This window comes from Tympanuchus pallidicinctus, unplaced genomic scaffold, assembly GCF_026119805.1.
Source record: "Tympanuchus pallidicinctus isolate F22 unplaced genomic scaffold, pur_lepc_1.0 scaffold3, whole genome shotgun sequence".
In the NCBI taxonomy this organism is placed as follows: Eukaryota; Metazoa; Chordata; class Aves; order Galliformes; family Phasianidae; genus Tympanuchus; species Tympanuchus pallidicinctus.
The window spans coordinates 52,409,414-52,432,204 of NW_026294747.1; the positions used below are offsets into that span (position 1 = coordinate 52,409,414).

At 41.0% G+C, this 22,791-nt stretch overlaps 1 protein-coding gene across 1 annotated transcript; it reads left to right on the forward strand.

The window, feature by feature from the left end:
* Nucleotides 1–3,068: 3,068 nt before the first annotated feature.
* Nucleotides 3,069–22,791, forward strand: SGPP1 (sphingosine-1-phosphate phosphatase 1). The gene is made up of 3 exons (XM_052694480.1): nt 3,069–3,849; nt 13,474–13,563; nt 16,472–22,791. The coding sequence occupies exons 1-3, from the start codon at nt 3,262–3,264 to the stop codon at nt 17,021–17,023; spliced, it is 1,230 nt and encodes a 409-aa protein (XP_052550440.1). The 5' UTR covers nt 3,069–3,261; the 3' UTR covers nt 17,024–22,791.

The following is a 22,791-nucleotide window of genomic DNA, read 5'->3' on the forward strand; positions in this document are numbered from 1 at the left end:
TCCATCTTGCTAGGAAATTATTTTCATTTTCTTCAAAAGAAAGCTAACAAACAGATGCTTTGTGCACAAGAAATTACCAAATTCAAGCTATTTCAGATGATGACAGAAAACAAGCCCTGCAGCTCTGGAGAACGCCCTGCCACCTGCTCCTTCAATTATGCTATGAGAGAAAAACAGCTGGCTGCCAATGACACAGATAAACGGTTCTCCAATGTTTTAGGGCTTTGTAAGGCAGAACCAGTGCCTTAAATACACCCAGAAACCAGAGGCCATCTGCAGGGACAGCAATGTTCTGCCTCATAAATGACTGCTGACTCTGTTTCTGTCATGTTACAGGATGGTCACGGCAGCAGCTGTGAGTGTTATGTATTCTGTGCCTTCTAGGCCACCAGTCCTACAGCTGTCCCATTGGATCTTATGGTCTTTGGGAATGTGGCCATGAGTATGCTGGTTTGCCACTTGTGGAAATGCATGTGGTACAATGTCACGCTTGCACTATCAGCTGAAAGGTATGCAGAACAGCTTTGGGTCCATCTATTGCAGCCAGCGAAAAGAAACACATTTCAGTGGTAGGGTGCACTGCACTGCTCCTTATGGAGTGCCCATGGCAGCAGTTATTCACTTCAAAAACACAAAAGTAACTTAAAACCTTCCTCAGTTTCAGTGCCATCCAATTTTCACGCTAATAGTTCAAAGTCGAAGTAAAAAGTTTCAACCACACACACATAAAGACTTTGAGCTTTTTTATGTTACCGAGAGCATACCATAAAGACAAGTTTCACTACATCCTTTATAACCACAGTGACTGTTTTGCCGGTACAGTTATTCAGATCACACTCCAGAATTCATCATCAAGTTAATTACCAGATTTCAGTTTGTTCTGTATTTAAGAGGAGATTGTGTCTTGGCTGTGGGAAAAAGAAAACACAAAGGAAGGCGGCAGCTTGTTTTTCAGCTTCTGCTTTTGCATTTTCTGCTCAGGATCCAGGAAAAAGGGAACCATTTAAATTAGGAAGCATGTATGTCTTGCAGGATTAACACTGCACATTTCTCAGAAGGTAGAGAAATGGCAGCACACCTTCCATCTCAAGATAGCAAAATTTACCACGTACCATTTCAGGGGTGGGTTTTTGTATGTGTTTCTCCAACAAGCTGCTAATCTGAAACACTGTTCATCTTCCATTTATCCCTCTTTCAATAATAACAGCCCTTCCACTGGCAATATCATTGCTTATGCCATGATAATGCCTCAAGTGAGGTTAAGACTCTAGAATGCAAACATGCAACATATAAATACATAAAATGTACAATACAGATGATCTATCAGGATTCATTTGGTGCTCTCTGAACCTCTTAGCCTTGAGGCAATTTTACATAATTGATGTGCTCGATGTGAAATATTTCTGGGAGGATTGTTATCCAGGTTTTATATGAAATTTCTGTGTAAGGATCTATTCCTTCAGAAATCTAAATGGAAATGCAGTGATTTTTTTTTTTCTAAGTAACCCCAAGAGGGGAAAATTTGGGAAGTAAAATGGCCAGAACCCCCAGACCTTGTCTCAGTACGTATGTTCTGCAGTCAAGCATTAAATTCTGACCAGTTTTTTATTGAGCGGAAGTATTTCGAGGCAAGGACAAATTAAAAAAAAAAAAAAAGATTCTAATGCTCATGGTTATTAATGAAATGTCTGCTTCAGGCCTTTAAAATTTAAAACATGAAGGTCCCACTAGATTAACCTGACACGATGCGTATCACAGACCATCAGATTTCAACCTGTATTCATCCAATAAATTGAAGTGTATCTTCTGCTTGGGTAAAAAATAATTTCTGGAAATGCTCTGATGTTCAACAGAAGACATAAAATGATGAAGAATCCTCAGCTTCTCTTGGGAATGGTTTCTGGTGGTTAACCATACAAAAATGTGTGTCTTATTTCATTTGAATGCCTGCCTCCAGCCGCTGCTTCTTGTTACGCCTTTCTTCAATAGATTAAAGAAGCCTTTAATATCCTGTACTTTCCCCCAGGAATATTCTTATACACTGCAATCTCAATTCCTTTAGATTACTTCTAACAACTTTAGTTCGTAAAACCTCCAGCATAAGGCCTTTTTTCCTAAACACCAGAACCTATTGCCTGAGCGCTTGTTCTCTTACTTCCCAATATGCTTCTTCAGAAATGAAAACCAGAACTGTATGAACTGTCCTGTGGAAGGCACTGCTGAGGCCAAACACGAGAAGTACAATGAGCACTGTTTTATTCCATTGTTTGATCCTTTTCTCTCTCTTCTGTCATAGCATTGTATGGCAGAGCCCTTATGAAAATGCTTATTTATTCTAACCCTAAGTCCCTCTCTGTGCCAGTATCTTCCCAGGGCTTAGCCTTATATCTGATAGTTACAGCCTCCACACTTGGCTCTTTGATAGAGTGTGATCCCGGCTCATTGTTTGGACGTGATGTTTCTACCAACATTCCAGCCATTTTTCATTCAAGCCTCCATTAATCTTTGAGATGACTTTTTGCAGTTGCTTCCAGGTCACTGCTGTAAGTACTGCACAAGGCTGGGCCTTCTCCTCAGATACGTCCTCCTTCAGCCCAGCTTTCCTACAGTCCTTGTAATGGTCAGTGCCACTTGGATCACGCTGCTCACAAAAGCAGCAAGGAGAGGCACATTTAACACTTGTTTAGCCTCCTGATTTTAAGGCGAGGTACAAACGTACAAGGGCATAATTGAGTCCAGAAACACAACTGCTGGGACAGCCAGGAGCATCAAGGAGCCCTGCGGCAGAGGGAAGGACAGCCAGCTCGACAGGACTGCTGCCGAGGCGGACGCACCGCCAACCCCGCGCTCCTCAGGGCCGGCAGGGACCGCCGACTCCCCGCCCGCGGCCGCCTCCACGCCTCACGCTCGAGGCCGAGGCACGCCGCCCAGGCAGCGCCAAGCCTTGATTGGTTCCCCTTTCCCCTGAGGGCGGGACCTAGAGGGGATCACGGCCAATCCGCGCCGCAAGGACTCCCCTCAGGGGGGTCTCCGCCCGTATGGGCGGGAGCAGCGCGCAGGCGCCGCTGTGCGGGGGCGGCGGCAGCGGCGGGCGCGCGGGGCGCTGCTTCTCGTCCTCCGGCCAGCGACGATTCGGAGATCTGTTCCCGAGCCGCCGTCCCACCGGGCGTTAAGCCGCCCCGCTTCTCCTCGACCCACCTCAGCTCCTCGCCTCCGGAGCCGTCCTCGACCCGCCGCCGCGGCGGCCTCGTCCATCCCGCCATGGCCGTGTGCCGCCGCCTGGCCCGGCTGGCCGCCAACCTGCAAGACCCGCGCGGGGTGGCCGCCTTCCAGCGGCTGTGCGGGGTGGAGGGGCCCGCGGGCTGGGCCGGGAGCCGGGGGCCGGTGGCGAACGGCGGGTCTCCCCCGGGAGGGCGGCGGCATCCCGCGGGGAACGGGGCCGTGCCCGGAGGGGCCGCGGCCGCCCAACGGCGCTGGCGGAGGCCGCGCCGCAACTCCCTGACGGAGGAGGATGGCTGCCAGGAGTTCAACGCCCGCAGCCGCTTCCTCTACTACCTCTTCAGCTTAGGCACCGAGCTGGGCAACGAGCTCTTCTACATCCTCTTCTTTCCCTTCTGCATCTGGAACTTGGACGCCTGGCTGGGCCGCAGGCTGATCATCATCTGGGTGTGGGTGATGTACCTGGGGCAGTGCACCAAGGATGTCATCCGCTGGCCGCGGCCCGCCTCCCCGCCCGTGGTGAAGCTGGAGGTCTTCTACAACTCCGAGTACAGCATGCCTTCCACCCACGCCATGTCGGGCACCGCCATCCCGCTGGCTCTGCTGCTGCTCAGCTACGGCCGCTGGCAGGTAACGCTCAGCTCCCCGTCCTGTGAGGCTGTGGCGTGCCGTGTTTCCTTCCTTCTTGCCCCTTTTCTGCAGTGAGCGGTCAGCTCTGCGTGCGTTGCAAGTCTGCGTTAAAAACGGGCGCATTGTTCCCGTGAGGTTTTTCAGCTTTTCTCTTGTAGGGTTTCTGCACGCAGCTGCGATAGGCATCCAGTGTTTGTATAGGCTTCTGGTTCTACTGACTGAGAATTTGGTGGGGAGCCAGGAGCTGAAGGGCTTTTTGCTGAGCCTGCTTTGCCTCGAGTCACCTTATTGCTTGAATCAGTTTGCCTTTTCTTTAACTCGTTATTTTTAGTTGAACAGCCTGTAAACTGGTGATGCTCATTTATTGCTTTGAGGCTTATGCTTGATTTCGGATGGCTTTATAGCTGTTAACGTGCCAATAATTAGCAGGAATCAATCTCCGAACCTTTGGTATGCCTGCACATCGCAGGGGGGTTGAAACTAGGTGATCATTGTGGTCCTTTTTAGCCCAGGCTGTTCTATGATTCTAAGCACTCGGGGGTCTTTTGCACGGTGAGGCAGTGCACGAAGCTGAAGGAATGCTGCTGGCCATCTGTGCACGCTGCGGCACGGGCTGCATTGTGGCACGCTGTTAGCTGTGTGGCCGACAGCAGGGGTTCCAAAGGAAGCCCGACGTGTACTCAGTCCTCTAAATCACTGCGCCAGGTCCTGCAGTAAGTGAGGCAGAACGCTCTTGCAGGCGACAAACACGCAGTGTGAGGTTTTGAGGGCTCTGTGTATAAAGTCGAAGTAATAGTTCTACTTTAAAGCAGTTAATATTTACAAACTCTGTTATGAAACTTGGTTGTTTTAAGCCATGTGTGCCGCGTTGGTAAAGAGTTGATTTCTTAAGCTTTGTGCAGAAGCTGAACTGTTGTCTTCCAGTGATGGTTTGCAATCTCTGCTCTGTGGCTTTATCTCAGTGTATTAAATGGGTGCCCAAGAGGAAAGAAGGAGATGAAGGTTGGAGTCTGTGACGTGTTTGTCTTCTCTTTAACCAGAGCTTACATATCTACTTCTGTGAGGTGGTGCAGCATTCCTAGAAGAAAGCTGTTGGGGATTCATATTCTTTGCTAGGAAGATGTGATGGCCTACTCTGCTACAGCCTGGCAGGCTTTTGTTTCACACGTTGTGCGTATTCATGAAATAAATGTATTTCTGTCTCTGAGGTGCTTCATCATGAAATTGGTTTTTAGGGCTGTCTACATATCTGAATATTGTTGGTTTTCTTAGATGTGAGAGGGATGTCTATAAAAGATGAATGGGATTTTTTTTCTGTGTGTGTAGGAAAGCTCATTTAGTAGTAACAGTCAATTATTTTTGCATGGATTTTGATGACATATGTACTAAGCAGAACCTGCCTTGATTGCTCTTATAAAACCAGCAAACTGACAATGTGTAAAATAGTTCTTCTGGCAGTGAACTGGATTGAATCTCCTCTTTGCTAGTTCTGCAACTGCAGTCCGTGAAATACTGTGCTAATTGACTAGATACAGTTTTAACGAATGTGTATTAAGAAGTTGTATGCAGACAGCCTTGTTCTTCTTCACTTAGAACACACTTAAGAAATGAGGGAGCAAAGCAAGTCTTCAGATGATTTCATTCCTCCTATGAAATGAGTTTGAAAAACAGATCTTTCTGAAACCAGATTCTGCCATTTAAAATCTTTCTGACTTTAAAAATTATTTCTAGATATTAAAAGTTAACCCATAAGATGTACTGAAAGATATTCAACATTTCTAATAGAAATTAAGCTTTCATCTAACACTCCTGCTGTTTTCCGTGTTTTACTGACTTTGAAAAAGGGGTAGAATCTATATGAAAACTTTTTTTGTTGTGCTATTTTGTAAATAGAGGAGTTTTAAATAACCAAAAAGAATAAGAGCAAGAACTATTAACAAAAAGATGCCTCAAACCAAAACCACCACCAACAAAAGCAGTTGGAACTGACATCTAACTTACTTGGCAAGCTGTTAATGGCAAGCTATTAAGTTACAGATGTGTATCAGCAGGTACAGGTGGTTAGATTTTAAACTTGCTGCAGATGTTGAGGTACAGCCTTTCTCTGTACTCGGTATAAGCAAGCATTACCTTATCGTGGTAACTATGACTCCAAATCTTAGCAGTGTTTGTTCAGAACAATCGTAGTGGGATGGGGCTGAGTTTTAGGAGGTAGAGCTGTAACTCTTGGCAGGCTTTCCTGGAGTAAAAGTAACTGAGTTGGACACTTCAGGGGCTTTCTTACACCAAAGAGATCTGCTCTTGCCCCAGGAGAACTTACTCAAGTGAAAGGGGAGTCGCTTTCCTGTATAACTTACTTGGAGTTTGCTTTCGTTGGGTTATGACTTCCTAGTATTGTGTAATACTCTTCTATCAAACGATCTGTTAGTCTTTCCCTTAAACAATATAGAGTACAAGGAAAATCTGTTCTTTATTTTTCCTAGGTACAGCCCAAATCACCCATTTGGAAGCACAACACTTCATTTCCAACTGATTTTCTTTTAAATCGTTACATTTAAGATTCCCTGTTATTCAGTGTCTATCATTAGTCCTATCACAACGACTTGCATTTCATGTTGTATTCAGAAGGAGTTTAGGTTACATGTAGTAAAAGTAAAATATTTGCTAATAAATGCAGTTACTGAAGTAAAATATTTGGAGAGATGGTGTATTTTAAATGTGATTGCACTGAACGTTCCCTGTGAAAGTGCACAAGTGTTTTCTTCTAGATGAAAGTCAGATGTTAAGTTGAATGATAGCTAGCTGTTCTTTCTAGTGCAGAACGTAGTTTCTCACTTTGTCCTTTTGTTATGAGAGCCTGCCTGAAACTTTTGATTCTTGCATCGTTTTATTAAATATTAGATATATTTTTAAATCTCAGTTGGATGCACTACCTGTTCCAAAGACATTTAGGTAAGCTTGAATTACAAAGATGAAATCAACAATTAAGGAGTATTACAAATGGTATCTTTCTTCCCATCTTGAATGTTCTGATACCCTGAAAGAGGAGGACAGATGCTTAAGGACAGACAGAGAGGCTGTAGATCCCCATGCAACGTAAGGAATGCAGTTCCAACGTCACACTGGAGGAAGCCTGCTTTCCCTGAGATGCAGGTTGGCTCAAAACAGTGTTGTGAGTGGGGTGGAAGAGATGGTGTGAACTGCTGGCTGTCATCTGCCAGATCTCCAAAAGCCTTAATGTGAGACTGTGGGAAAAAGTTTTATTTAAATTTTAATTGATGGCTTTGAGCTGCTGATTTCAATTAGATATTGTGCTGGAGTTAGGCCTGATTAGTTAGTTAGTACACCCTGGATTTGGCCACAGTTTCTGGCTTACGGGCTTTGCCTTCCTGTGTTGCTTGGTTAAACTGATGTTCAGTGGGAGCATGGAGCCTTGATCAATGAGCAGTTTGCATTTAATTGTGTTAACTAACATTGTTGGGTAGGGCTTATATTGCAAAGCAGTTTAGATCATTGAGCATGACAGAATTATCCTCCCTGTGTACTCGTCTGCCTGTGCTGTACGTACAAATCCCTCTAACAATGACTCCACTGATGAGAATGGTGGCCTATTAAGCCCTACAACTGGACTCCCAGTACAGCCCAAGCATTTTGTAACAGCTGCTTTGACTGACACGTCTCAAAGCATTTTGTAGTTTTCATTTACTTAATGCCATGCTGATTCTCCACAGTACAAATTGTGTGTGCAATGTGGTACCAACACAAGCACCCTTCCAGAAGTCTTTCATTTGCACCATCACTTCTGTCATGCAACACTGTTGAATCTGATAAAATGAGGTGGGTTGGACAGGCTCTGTATTGGGATTTCAGAGAGTTCTGCATCACTCAGTTGAACCACTACTGTGTTTTAGCGTTAGAATTGTCTGCCTCTTCTTTTTCAAGAGACTGACTTTTTAGATACCCCTGGGAATGGGAACGATTAACTGTTGGTGCTGGGTGAATGGTCTCATCGTAATGCTGCTATCGTGGGGGTTGCACAGAGAGCGACATGCGTGCTTCTCTGAGTTACATTTTTCTTAAGCAATCAACCCCAAACCCTTCTGATGTGGGAAGCCTGGCTGAAGAGGTGATCTGAAAGCCCCAAATTCTTGCATGGTAAAGAGATCATGAGACAGAATTGTGAATTTGGAAGAATTTGCCCTGTGCTGCGCGTTTGAGTTGGTGTATTTTGTAGCCCACGTGAATGTAGCTTCTTTGTGGAGAAAGCTAGGGAAGAGTGGTGAGGCCTGTCTGATGCATGTACTCTTAACAAGTTTGTGTTAGCTGAGCATAGCAGCCTGCTACAGATCCATTGGGGGGTCTGTGCCAAGGCTGTGAAGCAGCCTGTCCTATGGAGTTGTGTTGATCAGCATTAAATATGTTTCAGTTCCACGTAAGCAAATTAAGTAGTGTAGAACATCAGTTTGCAGAAAAAACTATTTTTCAGGTTTTGAGGGTATAAACAGAGAAGTCCCAGGTGATTCTTGTGGGATGTGGGGAGGGAGGTTATTTCTGATGCTTGCAAGGAGAAAGGACAGGCTCACATTCCTATTTAACTCCTGATTTCTTTTCAGATACCTAGAGGAGAATTAAGCCTGTAGCTCTCTACGAGGTTGGCACTGAAATCTTTATCTTGGAACTTAAAGAGAAGATTCTAATAATGTCATACAGCATTCAGATTTTTATGCCTTTTGCTGTCAAGATTCATCAGTGGAAGAAAGAAAATAATGCTGTGTTTTGTACTCATGTGGCCAAATTGCATCTCAGTAGTTTTTGTCAAAATTGTTTATAGCTTTTCAGATGACTGTCACCAATATGTAGCCCAGACCTCCTGGTAAAAGCATGGTGCTGCAATTGCTGCTCCTATTCTTTCTTCTGAGTGGCCCAAATTCAAACTCAGCCTGAGATTTGGACTTCTTATTCAGTGATCTTTTAAAATCACACTGTAGAAGATGCAATATACTTGAAAATTAATTTGGAGCCCTTTGTGGGTACTGGAAACAGAATGTGCTTTTAAACTGTGAAGAAATGAGCATCTAGAGTATGTTTAACAAATGTTCCATTCTAAAAGAAAGACTTTTCAGACCGAGGTCAAAGCTTTTCAGACAGATTGTTTCCTTATGAGCATTTTAAAACAATGGTTATGTTATTGAGGCTCTTGGCATAAAGTCAGCTAAGGGGTGGGAGGACATGTGCTGTGTGATGCAGTTAGAAGCTCACAAGTTCTCTTTGGAGGATGTGGTCGAAGAAAATGGGAATTTTCCATTGAAAGCACAAGGCATACAACGCTAAAGAACTTAACTGGGAGTGGATTCACTGCTGTTTTCCAAACAGTACTGATTTGGTTCTGCGTACTCAATTGGAACAAGATTCTGGATGTGGGAACAAAACTGAGGCCTGTGGGAAGGTCAGCATTCTGGTAGTCAGCTTTATTGCCAGACCTTTCACTGAAGGTGTGAATTCAGTACATCAGTTCATTTGTACTTTGTCCAATTTTGTTCTTTAAAAAGCACGCTTCCTGATCTGTCCCTGGTTTGCAAATAAAAAGATGGAGACGCTTTGCCTTCGCATAACGCATCGCATCAATGCAAACATTTAAAAACCAAATGCCAATGGCTGTAGCTTGACTATCTGTTGCATTTCTTTTTATCTGTGCTGTCAGTTCCATCTGCCTCTACTTCTCCTTGGAGTGCTTGGTGTGCTACATGTTTATGCATGTTACCCAAGTCTTGTTCTGGATTTTGGAGAAAGATTTGTGTGAGGTGGAGGTCGGTGATTTGATCTAATGTGAAAAGTGGGTGCTTTCCTCAAGGAGAAATGTTGCTTTGGAGTCAATGTGTGATTTTAATGTTCAGCTTTAGTACTAGGTGAGCTTTTTAATATAAGGCTAAGAATTTCAAGTTACAAGGTTTTTTACTTTAGAAAAACAACTGCCTTACACAGTTCTATCAGTATTCAACATATTCAAGACTGTTGGCATAGAAGCAATTGAGATATCTAATAAATTTTACAGAGCATAGGCATGTGTTCTGTGAACACTGATTTGTTTCTATTAACATTTTCAATTGAATATTCCGTAACATGTGCCTGTTTTAAGGCAAAAGCATCTTAGAAGCTGTTTCTTTCTTTGAAGATTCACTTGTGATTGAGAGAGGAGCTGTGAGAAGCATGGTTTGTTGTAAAGCAGGCCTGATAACACATGGTAATACCCTCGAGGCATTATGCCAGTAAGTGATAAATGATATTTGGGGGATTTCATATGCCTACGCAGTGGGAGGTTATGAATGGTGTTACCTCACTGTGTGCACGTAAACATATTGAAATGGCACGTTGTTCTCCAGATAAAGCATCATCTGGAAAGTGCTTGCTAATACTTCATTCTTTTCACTTTTTAAGGATCACAGTGATGTTCCCAGGTGGTGTTACAGCTTGGCATGGTGCTGAGCAGTGTTCTGACTGAGCTGCAAAGCGTGTGAGAGTGTTAATATTCTCCTTTAGTCACCTGGTACACTTATTCCTTGTGTGAGAACAAAATATGCCATTGCTGTATCACCTCGAGGCAGATCTTAGAACACCAAACTGGTAGGACCAGCTTAAGAATTCTTGATCTTAGTGGTTGCTTTTAAAAGGCAGGAGTGAAAACAGGCCCTGGAGAAGCAGGATATCATGCTTTATTTTTGTTCTAACAGGGGAGGTTGTTCTGCTGACCTCCGTAGCAGAAATCCAGCAAGCTCCAGCACACACTTACAGCTTTGTGATGCTCCACATGGGGGTTTTGGGGTTTGGGAAAATCATATCAGTTGTGCGTGTGCTGTGCAGGGAGTACAGAAATAATATTGGAGTAAGGCAGGACAGATGAAGGCTAAAACCTTTCTTAAGTCAAATTTTATTCTTTCATCTTATACGTATTTATGTCTATCTGAAGCTTCTTTTTATATCAGTAAAGTAACTTATCAGTTTTCATAACCCAACAGTTGCCCACATGTGCCTGTTGGGAGCAGGGAAGGGAATGGTTAGTGTGGGAGCTAATCATGGGAATCTACTTAACTACTTCATTGTGGAATATTATTCCGATGGAAATTAGAATAATTGTTGTTTTGGTAGTCTGCTGCTTTCTGGTGGGCTGGAGACTGTTCTGTGTGATATACACTGGTGAGTAAGCTCATCTGGGTGCAAAGAAACTGGCTGGGTTTAGGACTTCTACAAATATCAGCATCATGCACTGAAAGGAACAGCAGTCAGAATGTGCTTCATGCTGTGGACACGCTTGTTGGCAGGTCATGCTAAAACTATTTCAGTAAGAGTAATTTGCTTGGGGTTCAGTTAAAAATTCTGCTGTGCTTAAGAATATGTGAACCACTGTAAAATATATAATTGGCTTTTTATTGGGGGCATGATAGGAAAGTCTTTGTATCCAAGAGCTCAGATGCTTTGGTGCAGATGAACCAGGCTATCCAGTGTTTTTAGGTGTATTAATGGAGAACTGTTCTCAACAGCATAAAAAAATTATACGTGTATAGCGGTGTGAGAGCCAGGTGTTCTTTCCAAAACTTTCTTCAAAGTGGGAGTTAGTGACACAGCTTGCTGCTTCCCCTAACGCCTCCCTTGAGAAGAACTGTTTCTCTGGGAGAGTGCTCAGGCACTGGCATGGGCTGCCCAGGGAGGTGGTGGGGTCACTGACCATGGACGTGTTCAAGGAGGGTATGGATGTTGTGTTGAGGGATATGGTTTAGCGAGAACTGTTGGTGATGGGTGGATGGTTGGACTGCATGATATTGTAGGTCTTTTCCAGCCTTGGTGATTCTGTGAGAATCCCTGAGAGCAATCGCTTCATTTCCAGACTTTCTCCTGTCCCTCTGCTGTAATAATGACTTGCTGAGAGCTCTTAAAGCACGGCTCCTCACATACACCTTTCTTTGTGTTCTTTCTTCTGAGGCTCTTGCTGTTAGATGCTCTAACATCATCCCCTGCACCATCCAAACTTATCATAGCAGTGTCATTAGCTGCTGTGCCCTGCTGGTCCTGTCACTTCATTAGTCTTCCTGTCAAACCTCCAGCTTCTGAGCTTCTTCCCTCCTTTCCAGTAGAAATAAGTTACTGGGGATGTAACTTTGGGTACAGTTTGTAGGCAATTGCAGTAGAAAAAGGGCTGCTTGCTTCATTAATCAGTTTAAACTAGATGCAGCACAGCTGGGAGCTGGGCATATAGGTTTCACCTTAAAATCATTTCTGTTTTTGTGTGAAATGTAGAATTCCTGATTTTCTGATAGTTTGGGGAATTTTTTCTCTGAGGTTTGTCTCATTAAGATCAATCTGAAGCTGAGAATTCAAGGAGTGATGTGATAATATGGAAAGCCAATAATACTTAAGGCTTTCATTGAAATATTGATTTAAAAGTCTGTAGATGTGTTAAATGGCCTTTACAAAGAATGTACAACTTCAGGTGAATTAAAGACCTGATTAAAGGGGTTAAAGAGGTGGGTATTCTGCCCTTCAAACTACTTGTATTGAAAATAATGAAAAAGTTGATGTTGATATCATTGCTTTCATATAGGAAGTGAAGCAATTTAAGAAATGCTTTGTCTTGTGACTGCTTCTTGTATGTAACTACTGAGTATTTTGAAAGCTGAAAAGGGAAGTTGTATCTTGCTTTACACAACATCTTGCAATGCAGTGATGAGGAAAGAGTTTCTTACTGTGGTGTCAGATATGGAGGTGGTGCTCTGTCAATCATCCCAAACCTATAAAAGTTAATATGCTGGTTCCACACTCTGCTACATGCTAATTAGTACCAAGTAAATTGTTCTTTCCTAATGAGAAGTCTTTATAACAATGAAAACATCTTTTTTTTTTTTTTTTTTTTTTTTTTTGCCAGAAGGTCTTGGTGATAATTTGATGGATTTTGATTAAGTCTTGTAAGAGAAACTTATATGATTTCCTAGAGATCAAAGGTTACTATGCTAGGAGTTTAGTACCTTGGCTTGGAGATCACATCGTGGATTGCAGAACCTCTAAAACAGTCTGCAGGGTATTGAATTCAGCAGTAAATGATGGATTTCTGCTTTCTCATGAGAAAGATAAAGCTGCTAGATCCTGCCTGGATGGCTGCTGACAATGCCAGCATATCATAGCCGTGTTACCCAGGGTGAAACTGTTCCCCAGCTTATAGCACAAGGGTTGACTCTGGCTGTGGTTCAAATCTGGAGCACCGCAGCTCAGCAAGGCGAACTGTCATAAAGATCTGGTAACTTGTTCTTGCTTGGTCTGGGAAAAACAAACAAACCCACAATGAAACAACCCAAACCCACGAGTCCTAACGCTCTGAAATTCACGTGGCCTCAGTGCAGAGGAACAGGACAAGGAAAAAATTGAAGAAGTTTGATTTTTGTAGTTTTTGTCTTAATTAAAAGCAGACTTAGTGGAGGTAGCCAGGTGGGCTTGGGTAGACTCAGGCAAGAAAAAGATGAGCATGAGATGCATGGATCAAGTGTTGGAAGTTACATTTATGTAGTTAATCATAGATTTCTTAGTGATTTTTTTGTTTCCCCAAACACTAATACAATCTTTCAATTCTTTTCCTACCAGTATCCCCTTATGTTTGGACTGATCCTTGCGTTCTGCTGGTGTTCTTTGGTTTGCTGCAGTAGAATTTATATGGGAATGCATTCCATTTTGGTAAGAAATAATCATACTGAATTTTCATTTTAACAACTTCTGTTAATTTCTGACTTCATAAACTTCATTGCAGGAGCATCTACAGTGCAGTCATTGTATCTAACGTTATCTTGGAATATCTTCTACATGGTACAGGGCAGGGTATGCAGGACTTGTAGGATACCTATAGGAACAGAATACTTGCATTTCCTCAGTGGAGAAAACATATAGCAATATGATCTGCCATATGTGCTCAGTTTTTCTAGGCTGTCCTTAGCATGCAGCAAGCGTGTATAGAAAGGAACAAGGCACCCAGACATGTGTTAACTGAATTATTAGGCTGTCCTATAGTAAGTAGATGCTCCAGTAAAGGACAGTAGAAGTGAGCAGTTTGGAGCAGCTTTCTATCAGGTTATTGTTATTACTTCTATGTTATTATTTCTGTGACTTGATGTTTATTAAATTTGAGATCAATACAAATAGTGATGTTAATACCTGGCTGCTGTGTTTGGGTAGCAGTTCTGCTAGTTTCTGCACAAAGCCCCTTACAAGGTGATCTCAGAGGGTGTTAGAAGCAGAATGTAAAGCAATACATTATCAAGATTTACAGTAATGTGTACCCCTCATTCAGTTTTTTTTTTTTTTTTTAGGATACTAGTGGTGTATGATTACAATATTTAAGATTGCATTTGCTCTTGTTGCATGACCTAAAGGTTAATTGCTGAGCTGTGTTGAAGCAGTCTGCATTAATATTCTGTACAATATTCTGTTTATGTCACTGAATTGTCATTCACATTTTCCAGTTCTCAGTTTCAGTGCAGGAAAAAAAAAGCTCATAGTCAGCCTTCATTCAGTAGAGTTCAGATTGCATTGCATCATCTTTCCCAACACTGTTCAAGCATGAATTTGTTTATACTGAATGGAGAACTAGGAAAGTCTTGCAAGTAACAAAAGTGGAGTGAGAACAACATCTGGAAGTTAGGTTTTTTTTTTTTTTTTTTTTTCCAAAGTAATTCATGCTTGGATTTTTTTCCCCATCATTTTTAGACTTGCATGCACTGATTTCTAAATCGTGATCTGGGGTGACAGCAATGTAGGCTGAACTGATTATATTAAGTGTATAAGCAAAACTGAATTACAGACCACTCAAAAGAGGCACGTTGCGTGAATCACAGTTGGAACAACTTTGAAATGCCTCCTGCAGTTGGCTGCTGCATTTACTGAAGTACCAGTGGAATGTTGGGGATGTGTTTGTTGTTCTGCAGAGTTTGTGTATAAAAGGTTTTTGTATCTGCCCTTGAGGTACTCTGTATCTCTCTCAGAAGGTATTATTCCTTTAGGCTGATCCTACAGAGATCTTTCTGCACACCTGCTTGAGATAAATTGTATGTGGAGGTTTAGCAGAATACTTACAGAACTGACACAGTAGCTAAAAATACACATCAAGCTTCTGTTAATTTATACTCCAGCAGATTTAGTGCAAAATTGGGTGATAGAGGTAGCAAAGCATAGACTGACTTTCCCCTACAGAGCAGTAGTAGTTTTGTTGGATAATAGAGTGGCTGTCAGTGTGTGCTCAGGTTTCAGAGCATATGCTGGGGTTTTACATATCAAAGTTTCAAAAGAAATGAATAACGAAGTTCTCATCCTCGAGAAATAGAATTTTTAATAAAAAAACAATTAGGAAAAAAACCCACCCAAACTAGATATGGACACAGGTAATATATAAAAATATATAAACTAAAGAACACTACAAAATGGCAGTCTGAATCTAAGATAGCTAAGGAGGTTTAAGTGCTGAAAGGAGAAAAGCTGATGAAGTGGTGAAGTTGGTAGTGAGTAAATAAGCTGGTGGATGGGGAAAGTATAAAAGGAGCATGTGAAAATAAGGCAGCTGGGGAAGAGCTCAATGGGTGATTTGCATTAGCAATTGGAGGCTTACCAAGTCAGATCCGTTTGTATGGAGAACAATTGGGATGCACTGCTATTTCAGCTAAAGACAGATAATGCCCTAGGACCAAGTCATGCAAGAAATAGCAATGCATCATGTAGACTGGGCTACTCAGAGCTCTTGTATCTCTGTAGTGTTGAGTGAATCCTGTTAATTTTGTTACCTGTAATGTAGATGAGCTTTGCTGCATGATGTTGGGGGTAGGGTGGCAAATGGTAGGAAGCTTCTGAAATGAGCAGGTCTGATTTTTGTATCAGTCAAATTGCATTAGAGCTTTTATCAAGCATTTAGTTAGTGGAAGTGAATACAAATGATTGATTGAAGACTGCAACACAAATACTGCAGATGGGAATCATACCTCTTGACTTGTGTGGGAAATCTGGTAAGCATGTGATAAAAGTGATTTGGCCTCAGTGCTTTCACGTCTACAAAGACTTCAACAGGCTTATTAACAAAGGTGACAAAATTTGTAGGTAATTCTGTGTAACAGAGTAATTAATCAACAATAGCTGAAATTTAGTGATAAGCTGAAAAATAAGTAGAGGAACATTTTCATGAAGATGCTTTTAAAAAATGACAAAACTGAACTTCAGGTATTAAGAAATTCTTGCCCCTTCTCTTCTGCAGTATTTGTACAATAGGAAGCATTCATTGGTTTTGCTGTTGCTTATTCTGAATCTGGAGTTGTTTGGAATTCCTGCTGCTCTAATGTCTGGCTGCTGCAGTCTTCTGCTGCCTTACCATTACTCATTGCCACCCTTGTAGCCAGCAGTTAGGCAGTTCTACAATATCATTTGATCAAATACAATTCCTTACTTTACCCTTAACAAAAAAGACGTCCTGTAAATATGAAAAGATGGGAATTTGCAATTAGAGTTTAGCAACGGAGCAGCTGAGTTTGTCTTCATGCTAATGTAACTTAAACTATGTTTTTAAAATAGTTTCTACTCTGAAAACATCTTTTTCTCTCCTCAACAGGATGTTATTGCTGGATTTCTGTATGCAATTCTCATCTTAATTGTCTTCCATCCAGCTGTGGACCTGATTGATGACTTCAACTTAACTTACAAGTATGCGCCCCTAATTATCATCAGTCTGCATTTAGCCCTGGGCATCTTCTCTTTTACTCTGGACACGTGGAGCACATCGCGTGGAGACACAGCTCAGATACTGGGCTGTGGTGCTGGAGTAGCCTGTGGTTCTCATGTTAACTACATGATGGGTGTGAAACTAGATCCCCCTCTTGATACACTGCCTTTATCTCTTTCCTCTCTCACCGTGACTGTGTTTGGAAAAGCCATATTACGGTTGTTGATTGGCGTAATAATTCTCTTACTAACAAAAATAGCAATGAAGAAAGCCACTATTCCACTGGCATGCAAAATATTTCGCATACCACACGATGACGTACGGAAAGCGAGACAACGCATGGAAGTTGAGCTGCCCTATCGCTATATCACGTATGGAATGGTTGGGTTCTCCCTCATGTCTGTTGTTCCTTGCGTCTTCCACTTCATTGGTCTTTCCTGATGTAAATTTATCACTTCAAGTAGGAAAACAGAGCTAGTTGCTTTTGGAAGAGGTGCACTTGTTTGCTAAGGGAAGGCCGGTGAGCTTGGCTTTTAGCAGGGTCTTCACTTTCACAGCAGTACATAGCAGACAAAGCATTTAGAAGACATTGCACATCTCTGGTGTGCTGTGGGGCCAGAAGGTGGGTACCTTGAAAAGTGCTGATGTCTATAAATGCTGTGTCTAGACTTACTGCTGTCACAAAGTCTGTGTGTGATGCAGTGAATGTACCTGGAATGTCTGTCATACTGTATCTGTGTATGTTGATGCTTTAACATGTATGTCTGACAGCTAATCAGAAAGCTGCATTCACCTTTTTTTTTTTTTTTTTTTTTTGCCATTTCATAGTAACTTATTCAAGTTGTTGGGTCATACAGTGCTAAGTTGGTTTTCCTCACTTATCTCCTAAAAGTGTGGGAATGAGATGTTTTGGCTAATAGGCATATTTAACGGACCAAACTTTTAATTTGATTGAGGTTTTCTAAAGGAAAGTCACTCCAAATAGAAGCTTTTTTTTTTTTCTTTTAGCATCCCCTGCAGGGTAAGTAGTCTGGATTTGCACTGGTGGTAGGTAACACTAGAGCATGTATGATTCAGGTACTGTATCTTACAGTTTAATAACTGTGCCTTTCTGTTGCTAAATTAAGAAACGCCACGTATACTGTGATGTAAAAAGACTAATTGTGTTAAAAATGGTTTATAATTAGGCAGGTATTTTTAAGTGGTGACTGTCCATGTTGCTGAGGAGGTTCAAGTGAACTGGAACATTCAGGGTTTAGCCTGTTGAAATAGCATATGTAAAATGACATGAGAATCGTTCTTGACCTCAAGAGATTGTAAATGGGCAATAACCTATTTGTAGGTATTTTTAACATGTATTGTAAGCTCCTTGAAGAGGATATATTTTTCTGGAGATGGTTTTTACAAAGGAAAGATGTTCAAAATTGTATGAAAATAAAAACAATAAAAATACTGCATTCTATTAAGAAAGGGACCTCACGTAGTATTCCAAACTGACTGAGAAGTACTGTGCTTGTTAGATATACACTTAGAAAATATCCCTGCTCTTGAAAAAAGTAAATATTTTAATTCATTAATGCACTGCGTTAAAAGGTAATAATCACTTTTACCCAGCTCAGCTGTAAGATAATGATCAATGTAAATTCATCAGGCCTTCTGGCAGGAAGGTGTGAGCAGAACACACTATGGTCACTTCATGAACGGTTTGTGCATATCTGGGTTTTACTGTTACGCACTTTTGGGCTTGTCATGATTCATTTTGCAGTGGCGAGCAGGATGTGACCCTTTAATTGTGATTTCATTTGCTTCTTTTTTGAGTTTCATTTTGTCTGTTACTGTTACCCAATTCGTTGTTTCCATGTTAGGAACTGGTGTGTTGCAGCTGGAGCTGTCTTCCTGTTAGATCACACCTGAGTTAACTTTGTTTTGTATCGGTGTTTCTTTCAGGAAAACCATAATTTGGTGAGGGAGTCATCTAGCTAAAATACAGAGCTCACATTTTCTTACAGAATATTTGCAATCAGGAGGTTCTTTTTACTGGAGGAATGAGCTCAGAACTTTGTATCTCTTTCCTCAGAGCAGTCCAAGATTCCATGTGTTGGCAATAGAGGACATGAAATTGGACTTCTCTGATGTGTGTTCAGAATGCACAGCTATGAATGTATTCAAAAGAATTGATGGTGTGTTGAACTACTTTTACAGCTGAAAAGATCTTACCTTGTGAAAGATGGTTGGTTTAATTCAGTCAGATTTCTAATTTTTGTCTTTTCCTTTATTGCAGTTGTATGCTGAATGTATATGAAAGATAAATTTGTTCCCAAGGTTTTGAGGGTTTTGATTTCCTCTGGCTTGGCTTTGAGCACTAAAGCAGTCACTGAATAAATAGCTGGGAGGAATGTACACAAAATGCCTTATGTTTAAAAGCCCTCAACAAGTTGTTTGTAGTCCCAATTACTTTAAAAGAGTCTGAGGACAATAATGGGATGACTTTTCCTAAAACATAGGACATTTTCATTAAACGTCTTAACTTTGTATTTTATAGTAAAGCATATTTAAACTGTAGCATAGAAAGAATGTGTGCACAAAAACTGATTTTAAGGTACGCATTTGACTTCTAGGAACTTGAAGTTTACAAAATAGGAATGTTCTTACAGTGTGTTCTGTAGCTGTGCTTGCTCTGTTGTACTATTAATGGAACCTGTTGTGGAAGATCTGGAATGCTGGGTGGGGAAAATGCAGGTAGGATTTTCACTGGGCTAAGGAAAATTGCACTGTAGCTTATTCTGCCGTTACACAAAGTATACATTTTATATTTTCATACATACTTCAGAGTGCCACGTTCCATGTAGCACATGGTTTGGTCTGTAGGAAACATACTGGGATGTTGCTTTGTACAGCGTTACTCCCCTGTCGCTAAGGCTGCAGCTGCTTTTGTGGAGTTTACATGAATGGACTTTTACTCCTCTGTTTTCATGTTTAGCACAAAACATCATCTAGTATGGATTAGTATTAGAAGGCAGAAGGAAAAAAAAAAAGCCAACTGAAATATTTTTGTTTTAATTCATTATTAAGCAAAAATAAATTAAGATTCCTCCAATTAGTCATAATAAAACAGGTAAAACCAGAGCGCTTTCTTTTCCCTAAACTACTGCTGGAGTTGGATGTGGAAAAAAATGATTCTAGTGTGAGCAGCAGCTGGTACCAAATTATTTATAAATGCATTTAACATAGCTTTTAAAAGGTAGTGAAGTGTCTTTTTAGAAGGGCAATGTACTTCATACATCTCCTGGAGTTGAAGCAAAAGCATTACTCACATGTTGATTCCCATTCACTTTAATTCTGATTTATGAAGTCTTTAGGAAAGAAAACTACATTATTGAAGCAGGTACAGATACATTTTTTTTTACTAAAAGATATAAGCTAAATTGGGGTTGTTTGGTTGCCATTTGAAATGCAAAGCAGAAATAAAAGTAATGTAGAGTGTAATTTGGAACTCAATTCTTTTTTTCCATGAGACAGAGGAGACAGCAGTCTGTCCCAGTCTGCTTATGCATAAGAAATTTGTTTTCCTGACCTGTTCCACAGTGCAAGGCAGATGCAAGTTCTAGAACCTTTCCTTATGAGAAAAGTTTCTTGTTTACAATAAAGCTCTTTTGCTTCCTGTTCTGTGAACCACTGTTAAAGCATCTTTCTTCTATGGAATCACCCATGGGGCTCTTCAGCATCTGGTCACATTGCCTTATTACTTAGCTTGCAAATTTAAATAAAAATGAAAAATCAAGGTAAATTGGCAAAGCAGAGGGAGTTGTTACTTTGCTTAGAAACTTTTCTCAAGCTTAGGTGCAGCTTTTCTTCTGGAGGAAAAGTTGAAAACAAAGTAACCAACGTGACACCAGAAAGATGTGCTTCTTTATGAACAGTGTCTTTGAATGTGGTGTGTAGTTTTGTTTGCTTCTTACCAGAACAGTGTTAAATAGTCCTGATTTTAAAAGCTGACAGGTTTTCCTCTGCTATTAGATCTTATTATTGCTTTCATTGGTGTTTTTACACATTTCTTGTTTATTTCCTAATGAGTGTCCTAAACTTCCTGTAATCCTCCTTATGTGAGGATTCTTTTGAACTTGTAAATAATTAAGGGCTGTTAGTGGCTGTTGTAGCTGCTCAAATACATAAAACAGGCCTTGCATGCTGTATGTAAATGCATCTGTTGTGTTAAAAGTTGTCTCTATTTCAGTATTTGCTTTCTCAATACAAAAAGGAGATTCACATGCAATATAAGATGTTTTAACAATTCAGTTGTATGAGGGGCCATTGCTGTCAAGCTCCTATTAACGTTGTTGGGATTTCTGCACCAAGTTCCATATATATTTCATTGAGAATGAACCCTGAACGCATCCAATGATTAGTGTGTGTTAGGTGACTTGCCTGCTAAGGTGCACATGTCATATCCTTGCCTTTGAGATTTGGGAGATTGTTCTTAAGATCTCTTATCCCAGTTCTTACATGACTTTTAAAGAGCTGAACTTGGAAGTTGTTTCACAGCAGTTGGATCTGGTTGTACATCGGCAGCAGTTAATTGACATTTTTTTCCTCTATACTGTAGCAATGCTGAGTAATAAGATCCAGAATGCTGTCAGTAGCTGACATAAGGGCAGGAGAACTGATTTTTGCTTACTGAGACTCAAGTTTCTGTAATAACCTTTGTTTTAAGATATGACTCAGAAGCACTCTCCTGCTATATGCTACAAATGGCTTTGAGGAGCTTTGGATGACTTTGTGTCAGGAAGTTACATTGAATCATTTAATGCCACGTCTGACAGTTTCACAGAGTTGTAGGGATTGGGAGGGACCTCTGGAGATCATGTAGTCCAACCCTGCTAATGCAGGTTCCTGGCAGTTGGCTGCACAGGAGAGCATCCAGGCAGGTCCTAAGTATGTCCAGAGAAGGAGATGCCACGTCTCTGTGGGCAGCCTGATCCAATGCTGTTACCTTCAAAGTAAAGAAAAATTTCCCCTCTACTCCAATAGAAAGCTTAAGTGTGTTTTTGTTCCAGGTGATATATGAATGTATTGAAAATATACTGTGAATACTTTGAGTCAGATTGATTGATAACTGGGTCACTAATGTTGTTCCTCCTATGTGACTTTGTGAAACAAAGGCAAACAAAACTTAATTTGGAACCAAAATGAGGTATCACATGGCAGAGAGAGTATTACTGTTTAGGTGTTCTCTAAAATGCTTGTATCAGATGCTGAGTTTTTAAGCAAGTTAATTATGCATTAGAAAATGGTTTTTGCACTTAGTTCTGTACCTGAAGTAAGTTGCATATTGGTAAGAGTCCATTTAACAAAATGAAGCAGTAAGTAGTAAGTGCTTGCAGGATGTAATCAAGGTCAAAGAGTGTAAAGGGTGCAGAGGAGAATGCTACCTTGAAAATATTAATCAGAAATGTAAATAAGAAGCCCTCACAGTTGTGACTGAACTATGTGACTAAACCTGTCACTGAGGTGTCTTTTTTTTTTTTTTGAGAACTTTATTTTATTAAAAGTCCAGTGGAAGTCAAGGCTGACAGGCCTGAAATGAAAGTAAGATTTTACAACAGGGGTGTTTATAATACCAGCACTGAAAGAGATAATTTGATAGCTAATAGCTTGAAATGTCAGAGCAGAGGCTGAAGGGGATTTTATAATAATGCACTTAAAATTGGGCCAAAATTTGGCCTATTCTTGATCCATATGAAATCTGTAGTACTATATAGAAATATATATTAAAAATATTGTGCATATTGGACTTTAGCTTTTAAAATTCTATGCGTATATTTTTCTTGTTATTGTATTCCCCAATAAAAGCAGGTATCCATAAAATATAACCCAGGTTTCTCCATATTAGGCAAGGATATATGTTGATAGCAATCTGGGAAATGATGTGGCTGTACCCCCAGTCTCTCCACCTTTTGGAGAGCTTTTATTTTAAACAGAATGAAAAGTGCTTTAAAGTGCAAGCCCTGATTTAGGTTGAGGATCACGTAGTGGTTGCTGTATAATAGCGTACAACTGTTCAGAAGTCAATGTCAGAACCTTTGGTTATTGTTAATGATATTTTTGTACTTGTACACTTTCTGCAGTCGTCAACTAATATTTAAATTCACGGTAACTGAAGTGTCTAGCTTCATCTGCCAAGAGTGTGTAATAAACTACTGTTGGATTCA